General features: G+C 39.6%; 1 protein-coding gene across 8 annotated transcripts in view; it reads right to left on the bottom strand.

The window, feature by feature from the left end:
* ptprsb (protein tyrosine phosphatase receptor type Sb) overlaps positions 1-13,134 on the bottom strand; it is a 100,638-nt gene that overhangs the window by 28,116 nt on the left and 59,388 nt on the right. For 4 of the 8 annotated variants that reach the window (XM_032564990.1, XM_032564992.1, XM_032564991.1 and 1 more), the window contains 6 exons: positions 10,126-10,140; positions 8,573-8,842; positions 7,311-7,690; positions 5,029-5,230; positions 2,799-2,935; positions 2,519-2,663 (listed from right to left, as the gene is read on the bottom strand). In XM_032564990.1, coding sequence (XP_032420881.1) covers positions 2,519-2,663; positions 2,799-2,935; positions 5,029-5,230; positions 7,311-7,690; positions 8,573-8,842; positions 10,126-10,140 — 1,149 coding nt within the window. The remainder of the gene's footprint in view (positions 1-2,518; positions 2,664-2,798; positions 2,936-5,028; positions 5,231-7,310; positions 7,691-8,572; positions 8,843-10,125; positions 10,141-13,134) is intronic. The other 4 variants (XM_032564993.1, XM_032564994.1, XM_032564996.1 and 1 more) reach the window with 1 other exon arrangement.

Below are 13,134 nucleotides of genomic sequence, written 5' to 3'. Positions count from 1 at the left end.
CCATTTTGATGCTTGTTGCAACCGCTGGATGAGTCACTTGGATGTGTGACTGATAGGAGCAGAGCAGGGCGAAGCCACACGTGAATTAGTTGTTCAGCGCTCTGCACTTATTGCAGTCCAACTTCTGCATTTGCTTTCATTATTTCCTCAACCAGGTAAATGACCTACATCTCTATGTACACTAGAATAAGTAGCATCACTTTCTACATTGAGCATTCTAGTTTAGTTTTCTCTGTGCTTTGTCTGCAGTAGCCTTATTAAAAACGCACCAGGAAAGACTAACCCTAATTTCAAGAAAGTAATGTTGACGCAATCCGGCCCAGGTCTGGATTATAGATCAAAACTCTAATGCACACACCTACACTTAAGGACAATTTAGAAAAACAAATTTTTGTTTTAATGATGTCTTTGGACAGTGGGAGGAAGCCGGAGTACCTAGAGAGAATCAATGCATGCATAGGGAGAGCATGTAAACTCCATGCAGAAAGACTCCTGGTCAGGATTCGAATTCAGGACCTTCCTGCTGCAAGGCAACAATAGTGCTTCCAAATGCAGCCCATGTGAATACATAGTAGTGCCACTAAGTTTTACAAGTTTTCAGTGATAGATAAAATCTTAAAAAAACGTGTCATTTTCCTTCTACTTCACATTTGTGTACATTATCACATAAAATCCCTACAAATTAAATAAAAGGCTGAAACATGAGGTATGAATACTTTGCAAGGCTTGAAAGCAAAAAAAAAAAGAAGAAAAAGAAAAGGGGTGCTACAGCATAATGTAAATGCATAATGTTAGGCTTAGAGGATAATGAAATAAACCCGAGACAAGAGTATTGATCCTAAGTGGACAACTTAATTATATGGAAGAAGATTGCACATCCGATAGCCAACAATTATTTTATCATCTGGCTGTAGCTGGTGGCATAAAGGGGTCCAGGTTCATGAATGAAAAAAAGAGAATGAAAACAAAAAATAAATTCTCTCCTTTTGAAGGAGTGACACACAGCTTTCCACCCAGAAGCAGACGCGAACACACACACACATATATATTTATACACATTTCCCAACAGCAGCCTCCATGGCAGCATAATCCCTGAGTCCTTGGGATAATAGAGTGTGGTGAGACTTTCCTGCTCTGACAAGGGGAAGGTCTTAAGCTTTGCAACAAGGAGATAAAACAAGCTAAAACAATCTTACACAGTGCCAAAATGATTTAGAAGTCAGGTTGGAAAAGAAAGGCACTAAGACAGGAAGTCAGGATGGAATATATATATAAAAAAGGAAAACATGAAGAACTCTCACACCTTTCCGCCACTACAACAGACATCACTCACCTTAACACACATGCAAAGGCTAAAGCACGGGCGAGGTGTCCAGGCTTGTGCTTGATCTCCTGAGGTGTGCAGCTCAGCTCTGTGTGCGCGTGTCGGCGTGTGCGTGTGTGTGTGTAACAGTCACAGCTGACAGGTTCAAGTATCTATTCACTCAGCCGTACAGCCACTGTTCTGCTGGCCTCGGGGGACAATCTAGATGTGCACCAAAGCTTGGCGATAACAAAGCACACCTAACCTCCCTGGGAAATGAATTCTACTGCACGAAACAGTCTGCTTATCAAGCACCTTCTTTTCTCTTTATCCAAGGTACCCTCCCCTCCCCTCACCTTCCGCTTTGACACCTCTAGTGTACCACCCACTTAGGTCACTTCAGAAGGGGAGCGAACAGTCACCGTTCTGCTGAGTTATTGTTAAATAATTAAAATAACAAAACTTACCACGTCAGAGACAACCTAGAGTACTTAATCACCGCTGTGACTTTATGAATTCTTTCCTTGGTTCCATTTCTTGTTTATCGTTTTGTCCTCTTAAGGGCAGAGGGGATTTTGAACGCAGAGCAACAAGGTGGATCCGTTTTGAGCCTTATCGGCTATCGGTGTTTGTGTAAAAAAAAGTTAAAGAAATAGAGACAAGGGAGAGAATCCAAGTGTTGTGTGTGGTAAAATATAAACTACATGGTACTTACCTGACATCGTAACAGGCCAGTGACCGTCCTTTAACACACCAATGGTTGCGAGTCAGTAAGTGGAAGAAAGTTTCAGCCTCTCAAAAATGCATTATACTGTACACTGACAGAGGAAAGGAAATGAAGAGATAGCCAAGAAATAAAAGTACAAAAACATAATTCTGCTGCTCTGTCTCCATCTGTCGTGTTGTTTTGGCTGTGTGGGGGAAGAGAGGCCGCTCAGCGGAAGATAGACACAGTTAAAGGTGCACGGATGGATGGGAGGAGGGAGAGGTGGACAGATGGGATGAGAAAGGAGACACATGGAGAGATTCTGAGATGGTTTCCAGGTTTTTATCAGGTCAGCAGCTGAGGAAACGGCGACATGTGTGAGCGTGTGATTTGAGAGGCAGAAAATATTTCCCAAGGAGGTAAATATGACACGATTAAAATGTGCAGGAGGCGCTCGTTGCGGTGCTTGTGTGAGCATATTATATAAAATTAGTGAAACAAGGACATACTGGCTTGGGATGTCCTCTGCACAAGTTCATTGGTGAACGCGCCGATGCCTTTGTTGGAGATGGCGGCCAGGGAGAAGGAGTACTCGGTGTTCGCTTTCAGGCCCTCGACAGTGTAAGAGTTCCTCGACCCGAAGGTCAACTTCTCCTGTGAGCGGAGAACAGAGAGGTGAACCCTGCTGAGTGTCCGGGTTAATCTCTTACATTTCCTCCTTTTATCTCACCTCTTTACTTCTACGATGGCACAAAGTCCACAAAAAAACAAGCGAGCAAAAAAGCTTACCAAACTGCCAAACTTGACAGGCTTGTAGAGAAGCTCATAGTTGACAATTTTCTCCTTGGTGTACGCGGGCTCCCAGGTCAGCTCAATGCTGGTGTCTGTCACCTTCCCGACTTTAAACTTTCCTGGTTGACCTGGAACTGAGCAGGACCAGACAACACACCCAGTAAGGCCTCAGCCCTTCCAACCAGGTATCTTTCTAATGTAAACACAAACTATGATTATTCTTCTGGTAGTTCAATGTCCTGAAAAGATTCTTTATCAAATAGTTCTGCACAACAGAAGACATAGCAGCCTCCCCACTTATTAGCACCCATGCTAACGATGTGCAAAGAACTTTAAGAAGATTAATTTTCACCTTGCAAAATGTGGAAGAACGGGAGCCTTTAAATTTCAATTAATTTATTCAGTGAAAAAAAACCTTATTCTAATAATAATCACTGGTGGTGCAATTATTGGCACTTTTAAGAAAACCTATAATACCAAAATGAAGAAAATCAACTGAGTTTAGTATTTTGTACAAAATGCCTGACTACTTTTAAAGTGATCAGAGTGTATGAAAAGACTGTAACGGCATCTTGTGTTTGTTCTGCTATGTTTTGGTTTATGATGCATTTTGAGTCAAAGTTATAAGTTTCCTCACATCTCCTGTTTACTGTGCTGCTTTATTTTCATTCGTCTGATCCTTTAGTTTTTAGATTCTTTTTATCCTTTTATTTTGATCGGTCTGGTTGTTTCTGTTCTCTTGTGTTGTCTTTAATATCTGCTTTCGATTTCTGACACATTGTATTTTGGTCAAACTCTTGTAGTTGTGTTTTGTTTAGGGGTTTTTTTTGTTGGTTTATTTTGGCTGTACTACAGTTTGTGGTCACTGTGTGTTTAGTTTCTGTTTTGCTGTAGATTTTCTACTTCTCTATTCTCAAGTTTCTGTTCCATACAGTCTTTGGAAGTTCCTTCTTAGTCTACATTTTTCAATGTTCTATTACTTTCAGGCATTCTTTAAAATGGGAAGGTATTTGCTCATAAGAAAATAGGTTGTTGCATAAACATGTCCATATGTGTGGCTAACAAAGCGGGAAAAAGACTCGGGTTTATATGGCCATCATGCACAGTGAGCATAATGGTAAGAGACATAAAAAATTTCCATAGTTCATTGTTAAAGAATGGCATTTTGAGATCACAGAGTTTCCATAGTGACCCTTGTGTACTATTTACATGCAAATCAGTTGTTTTGGAGGCATGTTATGGATAAAAAGAGTATTATGTCTGGCCATCCTGCATGTAAATATGCACAGTTTGCTAATGCTGAGGCTTTAACTTGAACTGATCACTTTGATCAGATGAGACTTATATTGATCTTTTTTTAATGAAACAAATGATGACTAGAGTGCGGTTGGTAAGCTTAGAGTGCAACACATCATAGAAATTTGAAATATCAAAAGATTTTAATTAAAAAAAATATGTCGTCTCTGTCAGAAAGCTGTATATCTGCCAGCAGTGGATTTTTCAGTAGTAAAATGACATAGAAAGGATTCACCAGATTCTAAATTAACCTTCTCCCAGTGGCATGAGCTGAAGAGAAAAAGCATAAGAGATGATCCAGTACTCTGGATGATTTAGAGATATTGTGTGAAAGGGAGTGATCAAAGATCCGTCCCACTCTATTCTCTAACCTTGTAAATGTCATAGAAGCAGAATAAGTCCTGTCCTATTGGTAAAAGTCTGCTTTATGAAGTGTTGACATCAGGGACACCAATGAAGTGTGAAGAGTGCTAGATAAAATGGACTACACCAGAGTGTGTATGCAATTTTCATGTTTCCATCATATGTAGATAGTGGTGCATACTAAGCTTACACAATGTCTGTAAAACATTAAATTCTAAAACTATGAATAAAAATTGTAATACCAATATTGACTATGCTTAACCAACATTTATCAGACACTGTTCTATCTTTACCTTTGCACAATTTCACCACCACTCAACATGCACTCCAGCATCCCAGCCACTAAAGATATCAATCAGACTTACAGTATGAACAGTAAGGACAATGACTGTCCATCCAACTGGCCAAATATATGACTGATATGCAGAACATGAAATTCTGATCTTTAAACCTCTATTGACAAATCCAGCTTAGTACTTGCCTATATCTGCAGGCACCAGTCAATATAACAGCCAATACATCAGATGAGACCTGGGATTGATTATGGTTTTGAAATTGAGGCACTTACCTCCACGCAAAACTTTCACATGTACAGGATCTGAGAAAGGGCCATCGCCTACAGAGGTGAAGGCGAGGACTTGGATGGTGTATGTCTCTGAGGCCACGAGGTTCTGAATGGTAGTGATCACGCTGTCCTGCACGTTGTGTATCTGCCACTCATTAATGGCTCGGGATGGGTCCATGGTGTAGTATACACGATAGCCTTTCACCTAGAAAGGAACAGAGAGAGCAGCAACTATATTACAGCTATAACTGAGGCCTCTGCTTCAGAATCTGATTTTTAGGTTATCAGGGACAACATTTTATTATTTGGTCTAATCCCTCAGTCACTCTACAATGATAATCCATAATACCATGTTTTAACAGAGCCAGACTTTACAATGGCTGGGGTCATCTGGTTTACTTTACAGTGTTTAGTCCAGATGATATGGTGCTTTACTGTGTGCTTAATGCCATTTTTACAAAGAGATTTTACACAACGGCCACAGTGAAGAGGAAAATTGACAAAACCAATGAGCTGATTCTGGCCTTTAAGATGTAATCACTGCACCTCTAGCCATTTGGGATTTTTGGAAACACAGTAGGTAGGTCAGAGTTTATGTAATCTCTCTGCCATGCCAACTCCCTAAACCTCCAGTTCTCCCACCTCCCCTTCGCTTACTCTTTATTATCCATAATCCCCATATGCACTCAATTCAGTCTTGTGCTTTTATGAACCCGCTGTTCAGTTAGGTAGGCTTGAAAAAGGAAATGGGCCTCAAGAGGGAGCACTCTCAACTTAGAGTGGACAGTCCAATTACCCTTTCTTTTTTTAGAGAGCAGAGAAAGTAGCAAGAGACTTATGGGACCAGAATCTTTGGCAAGACATGGTCCTCAGAAAGTAAGTGAACATGCAAGCTGGACAAAAGTGCCCAATAAAGATGTGAAATGGGCCTCTTTATTGTTTTAAAATGCAGCTACTTGCAAAAGAGCTTCACAGTAAGCAAAAGTAATACTTTTCTATGAAGACCCTCTTCATATGGTGTAGTATTTCATCCCTATTTTAATCAGGTTGGTTTTCCTTTGTAAGTGCAGCAAATCAATACCAACAGCACAAAACATTCAGAAAATTGTGAATTAACTTCTATGAAGGTGTCTGCAGGTTTTCCACATGCATCGCTATTTATGCTTTAACTTCCATCTGTAACAATGTATGTAGATCACACTGTGATTTCTGTGGATGGTGCCAGTAAAATCCAGGGGATGCATGGTTAGATCAGAGCCACTGAGACTTAATGTGAAGCAGTTTGTATGCTTCTCTTAAAGTCACCATGGTTGGTAGTAGAGCCAAATGTTTCTTGTGTTAGTAGGCAGAGTACCTGTTGTTTCTGAACTAGAATCAATTCTAAGCTTTAAGTTCTTGCTCAACAGATATATACTGTATATATATATATATATATATATATATATATATATATAGAGTACAGACCAAAAGTTTGGACACACCTTTTAATTCAATGAGTTTCCTTTATTTTCATGACTATTGACATTGTAGATTCACACTGAAGGCATCAAAACTATGAATAACACATGTGGAAATATGCACTAAACAAAAAAGTGTAAAACAACTGAAAATACCCCTTATATTCTAGTTTCTTCAAAGTAGCAACCTTTTGCTGATTAATACTTTGCACACACTGCATTTTCTTGATGAGCTTCAAGAGGTAGTCACCTGAAATGGTTTTCACTTCATAGGTGTGCCCTGTCAGGTTAATAAGTGGGATTTATTGCCTTATAAATAGTCATGAAAATAAAGAAAACCCATTTTAATTAGAAGGTGTGTCCAAACCTTTGGTCTGTACTGTATATATATATATACATGTAACATTGTCACATTGTCAGACTTAATCTCTGTTAGTTCAGGTTCATATAAAAATGACATAACCATGGATGAAATAGACTGTATGCAGTCAATAATTCTGTCACACATCATTTACTCTCTAACCAGCTTGCCAAAAGCCAGTGTTATAAATGTTAAAGCAGCACTGTTGTTTTTCTACTTGAAAAGTACTAGAAACAGGAATTTGTATGTAATTTTATTGTCATTTTGACATAGATTAAATGCTTTAAATACTTCTCAATTGGCATATTTACACTGAAGTTGCAACATGTTTTAATGGAGACTAATACCTTCAGAAATGCAAAAAAAGTAAAGTATTTAAATGTATTTAATTTGATAATATTAAATAAATAATTCTAAAGTACAAAAAAAAAAGTGTGTGAAGTGCTTCAAAGTTCAAAATGCCCCACCTGTCCATTGGGCTCCTCTGGTTCCTCCCAGCGCACCATCACCGTGTTCTCAGAGATGACATGGGCCTGCACGTTCCTCGGGGGGCTCGCAGGGGCTTGCTCTCCGGTGCGAGCCTCCACGCGTGCCGACGGCGGCCCCTGTCCGATGCTGTTGAAGGCCGACACCCGTATTTCGTACTCAGTGTTGGGGTAGAGTCCACCGATGCTGTAGCGGGTGGTGGTGATGCTGTCCACCGTCTCATACTTGCTGTCTGGCCCTTTGGCCCGGTACTGAATGATGTAGTAGGACACGGGGTCGGGATTGCCCGAGTCCCAGGTGATGGTGACACTGGTAGCTGTGGTCTCTGTGACGATGGGCATGCCAGGAGGCTTTGGTAAAGCTGTGGATCACAACATCAGCAGATAAACAGAATTATTAGTTATTGCAAACGATTTCGCTGGGTTTACCCCATGCTATATACATTCTATATCTTTATTATCGCCATATCTGAAGGCATTATTTTGTTTTTGACATTTAGTGTTTACAATATTTTTACAAAGGAAATCTAATTCTGCTGTTGAAAACTATTAAGATAATTTCCCAGTCTGCACACAGTTTCTGTTAGTCTTTAGCCTCTAATGTTGTATTATATTACAGCTGAAGGATATCTATAAAATATTATATTGTAAATTGAAATTAAAATCTGCTGAAATTAGTACTAAAATCAGTTTCTGCGGCTCAAAAAAGGTGAAAAAACAAGTCACAAAATTGTCATTGCTGTAATTCTAAATTAAATTTAATCTGAAATTCAAATTCAAGCTTCCTTCAATGCTTACAGTTGACAAAGTAGCTTAATAGGTTGATGACACTGAAAATCCATAAGTCCCACAATTGGAAAACATTATTTATACATAACTTGGTGGTATTTTTGGGGTTTGTATTTTGTGGTGAAATTCTCAAAGAATAATAATGACTCATGCTGCACTCAGGGTGTAAACTATTTTTAAGCTCTAATGATATGGTTTCTCAAATTTCTCATTTCAGCAGCAGCAACTTGCTTGAGCTTGTAGAGCTGACAAATTAGAGCATATTAATTTTTTCAGAAGGGCCTCATATAGCTTCAAGAAAAAAACAAAAAGATGAAATTGGCTCGTGCTGTTCTTTGGGATACAGAAAATCAGAAATCTTTAAATCTCCAAATCTGCAGGATGTGTACTCGACAAATAAAACACATTCTAAAACAATGCCTGTTTTTTAAAAAATATTACAAATGGATTCTTACTCTTGACTAAGACCTGAGCAGTGGCCTCAATGATGCCCAGGCTGCTCATGGCCACGCAGGTATAGTTGGCCGACTCCCGGACGCCGTTGAGCTCCAGCACATTCCGTCCGATGGGCATCTCGTCCTCCGGGGTCAGGTCCTCCATGCCCAACATCCACTTGACGTAAGGCATGGGCGAACCCACGGCCACGCAGGTGATGTTGACGCTCCCCCCAGGCATGATCTCGTGATTGTTGGGTGAGATAGAGAAACGAGGGGGCACGCGGCGCACTGGGAGAGGAAGAGAGCCGGGGTAAAAAGGAAAATGGGGGCAGGGGGAAGGGTTGGGGAAGGGGGTACAAAGTGTGAGGCAGAGGAGGAGAAAAGAGGGAAGAGGGGGAGCAAGGAGGGGAAAGGTGGGGAAAAAGAATGAGAAAGAAAGAGCAAAGCAAAGAGTAGGAGATCAAGAGAAAAAGTGAGGGAAGAAGAGATAAAAAAGGAAGAGAGAGAGAGAGGAGAGGTAACAGGAAGGGGGAAAATGAACTTCAGGGATTTACAGAAAATTACAAAGGGATATTTCAAGTTTAGTCCCAATTACTTTATGGCACTGATGATTTCAACAAAAAGACACAAATCTTGTGTTAAGCTCAACCGTTCAGAGTGAGCTGCCTACTCAAAATAATATTGTGACAAACTCTTGAGTTTCATTTCAACCAGGACATGACACCTATAGTCAGTTTCTCTTCTCCTGAATAGAATTTGCGCTTCCTTTTTTCTTTCAGCTGCATTGTTCTCGTTTTATCCCCCTCCTTGAAGCCATTCTAAACTTTATCCGGAGACTTCAGAGAGAAACTTTACTTGATTGCAATTTCTGTGCCTCGAGGCACTTGTGCCGCAGATGGGGCTGTTTTTAGAGCGTGTATATGCATCACTGAGGGGCCGATCAATAGGGCCCTGACTGCTATTTGTGTCCCCCCTCTCTCTCACCCTGATGTGAGGGAGAACAAGCAAAGTAGCAAAGTTATATGCAATACTACATCTGTCAGAGCTCGCCTGACTACGTATCAGAGGGGAGACGCAGCGAGAGACTGAAGTCATAGGTCACTCGCATGCCTGGGCAACTCAAGAGGAATAAAAAATGGTGGAGGAACACAAAGAAGAGAACGAAGAACTGAAAGAGGAAGACAGAGAGAAGCAAGTCAAGACAATACAGAGACAGGTAGAAGTAGAGACACACACAGAAAGAGAGAGAGAGGGAGAGGGAGCGAGAAAGATAGAAAGACAGAGGCAGCTCTGCGTCTCTTCCAGACAATGACAGGCAATGTAGCAAAGGACAGCCACATTGTACAACAAGATACTGTACAATACATAGGATCAATAACTGATAACAGTGTGTCGTCAAAATGAGTTGGAAATGTGGACAGAGAGTGGGTCGAAAGGGTCCGAAAAAGGTGCTGTGATCGTTGGAGACATTAAGTAAAGAACACCAAGACAGCATGAAAGAGTGCGAGCAAAAAGAGAGAGAGATATGTGAGGTAGTATATGCATGTTTATAAGTTAATAAACTTATGTACATGTATCTGAAGCTCCTACACATCAGGGCGCGGACAGAATGAAGAGAAAGAAGAGAGAAAAGGAGGAGGGGGAAAAAGACAGGGGGTGGGGGATGGAGATAAAGAGAGGATTAGAGGTGGGGGTTTGTGGGGGGAAGGAGGGAAGAAGGGGGGAAGAAAAGAGGAGCGAGGAAGAAGAAAACACATGGATCTATTTAAAAACACGGCTATATACCAGAGTCAGGCCCATTCAGAAAGCAGATGCTTCTAAAATAAGGAGAAACAAAATAACAAAAAAAAGATAGAAAAATAAAATGGCTAGAAGAAACTGGATGTTGGAGGAACAGAGAAGAAAAAAAGGGGAGATACCCGAGGGTCACAGCACAGGAAACAAAACAGAGAGAGAAACAGACAAACGTCTCTGGATGAAAGGAGAGAATGAAAGGGAAGAGCAGAAACAATCTAGAAACTCAGCACTACAGGAAGCCAACAGTACCTTGCAAAGAGAAACTTTTTCACATTTTGACACACCCTAACAACCGTAAACCTCAAAGTTCTTATAAAGAATAGGCCAGCACAAAGTAGTACAAAATTATAAATTTACAGGAAAATGACACATGGCTTTAAAAATATTTTACACATAAAAATCTGAAGCATGGCGTGTAGATCGAGAGAATAAATGTTGTGACCATTTTGCGAAATTACTCAAACTCAGTCTGGACGGATAAAGAGTGCGTGTGAAAATCAATTTTCAACTTGCCAAAAATTCTCGCTTATCAATTACATTTACAGGGTATGGATTAAGCAGTGCTCTGTGAGATGCTTCAATGTCTAACCCTGTTTTAAACCTCTGAACAACTTTCTCTCTGTCCAATCTCTGTGTTCCTTCATGATGCTGTTTGTTCTCTAAAAACTGCTTAGGCTTAAACAGAACATCTTGATTTCTGATATTAAATACACACAGGCGGACTCTGCTACTTTGTAGAGTAGGTAACCTCTGAAGACAAGTAGTTGCAATGGATCTTATTTAGGGGGATCCGAGTGAAGGGGACTGAATACATTTTCACAAGACACTTTCATATTTTAATTTATGAAATTTTGGAAACCATTTTCCTTCCGCTACACAAAATCCCAATAAAATGCATTCAAGTTTGTGGTTGCAGTGTGATGAAATATAATAACATTTGCAAGGTACTGTATGCAAAAAAAAAAACAAAACAAAACAATTTAACAAAACATAAATTAACAGAAAAAATAATCTTCTAAAACTAGGAATTAACTGAAAACGTCTAAAATGAAATCCTACAGATTGGCAAAACAAAAGAGTCTAAGCTTATTCTGTTTACTGATAGAACATATCACTCAAAATCTAAAATCAAACACACAGAAGGATTAATAAATACTCATAAACTTGCTGCATAACCTCCAGTCCTTAATGAGTAACATCATTACATGGATTCTTCACAGGCCACATCCCCCTACTTCAAAGAAGCTAGAGACAGTTGGGCAAAAGTTAATAGTTTTCCATAATTCCAACAAATTTACAGAAAAAAAGAAAAAAAAAGTCAGCTCTTGCTGTGAATTCACTACTATTCCATGAAAAGTAAACGTAATTCAAGTCTTACGAAAAAAAAAGAGTAGAAAATAATCAGAAAAAATACCCAGAATTGGATACAAGTTGAAGAGAAGAAAGAGACAAAGAGACAAGAACAGATAGTTCTGTTAGAAAACAGACATGATTGTGCAGGCATCTCCTCGCCTGAGCATGCTGGAGACAGACAAGCAGACCGACACACAGCCAGCCCCGTGCATAACACAAACACAGCAGGTGCAATGCAGCATGACAAAATGAGTTTTGATCTAGAAACAAGGGGGTAAAAAAAAAAATGTGTCAAGTAAAAACAGCAATTTATTAAGCATATTGTGAGTTAATTTGGTAATAATGTGAGCAACAGGATGGAGGTAGTGACTCAAGATGATTTTTGAGAAAGCTTTATATTTTTCTTCTACATAAAACCCAGATTTCATTCAGATTCAAAGAGCTCCGACTAAAGAATCAATTGCAGGAACACAGGTGAGTGCTTAAGAATAAAGCAAGCACATAACCAAGGATAATCCCTCAGTTGCTCACAGTGCCGCTAGCTTTACCTTAATCGAGCCGGGCTCTTTATCCCCCCAACCCCCCACCCTCCATTTTCCATACATTTTGTAAGAGCTGCGGACCTTCAGTCTTTATTAGAGGAGCTATCATTAGTCCTGTCCTCTGCTGGGAGTCTGCTGGCAACAGCCTGGGAAGGAGTTGGCAGAGTCAGAAGGATTACGGCAGTATCTCTGTGAGCTATACGGCTGACATTTACAGAGAACCATCCTGTCTGACTCAAGGACACAATTTTCATTAACCACTGTAATAAGGGGGAATCATTATATCCCTGAATATATAAAAATGAGAATGGGTATGATTAATATTAAATGCCACTCAATACAGATGTATTAGAGACGCTGGTGGAAATAGGAATGGAGGGGGGGCGGGGGAGGACAAAACACAAACAATAGGGAAGAGGGGATGGTTTAAGTAAAAGTATTATTGGAATAACATAAACCAAGACAAGTGAAAGTTTTCCTATTTCTTGACTGCAGTTGCTTTGTGTGTAATGAATGAAAACTGGCTTAATTCTTTTTGCTTATTGATGAAAATTTGATGAAGGAAAAATATACCAAAACTTTTTTTTTCAAGAATGAGAACAATATCATTTTACAGCTGGAGAGGCCTGAGTCATCTCCTACCAGAAACAGTTTACTAGCTGAATGAAAATAAGCTCCAATGTACATTTTCTAGAGGTATGAATAATTTTGAGCTTAATTGTGTTTCAATTTAAATTATATATATATATATAAAAAAGATTTGCGTTGAAAACCATTAAATGTTTTAGTTTGCAGCAGCTACCTTTCTAACTCAAGAAGTGAATTGTAATTATACTTTTTAAACTGTCAAAATATTATTACTGGTGTGAGTGATTAATATTGCAAATT

The sequence above is a fragment of the Xiphophorus hellerii genome, chromosome 6, assembly GCF_003331165.1.
Source record: "Xiphophorus hellerii strain 12219 chromosome 6, Xiphophorus_hellerii-4.1, whole genome shotgun sequence".
In the NCBI taxonomy this organism is placed as follows: domain Eukaryota; kingdom Metazoa; phylum Chordata; class Actinopteri; order Cyprinodontiformes; family Poeciliidae; genus Xiphophorus; species Xiphophorus hellerii.
This window is presented reverse-complemented; position numbering and strand designations above follow the sequence as displayed.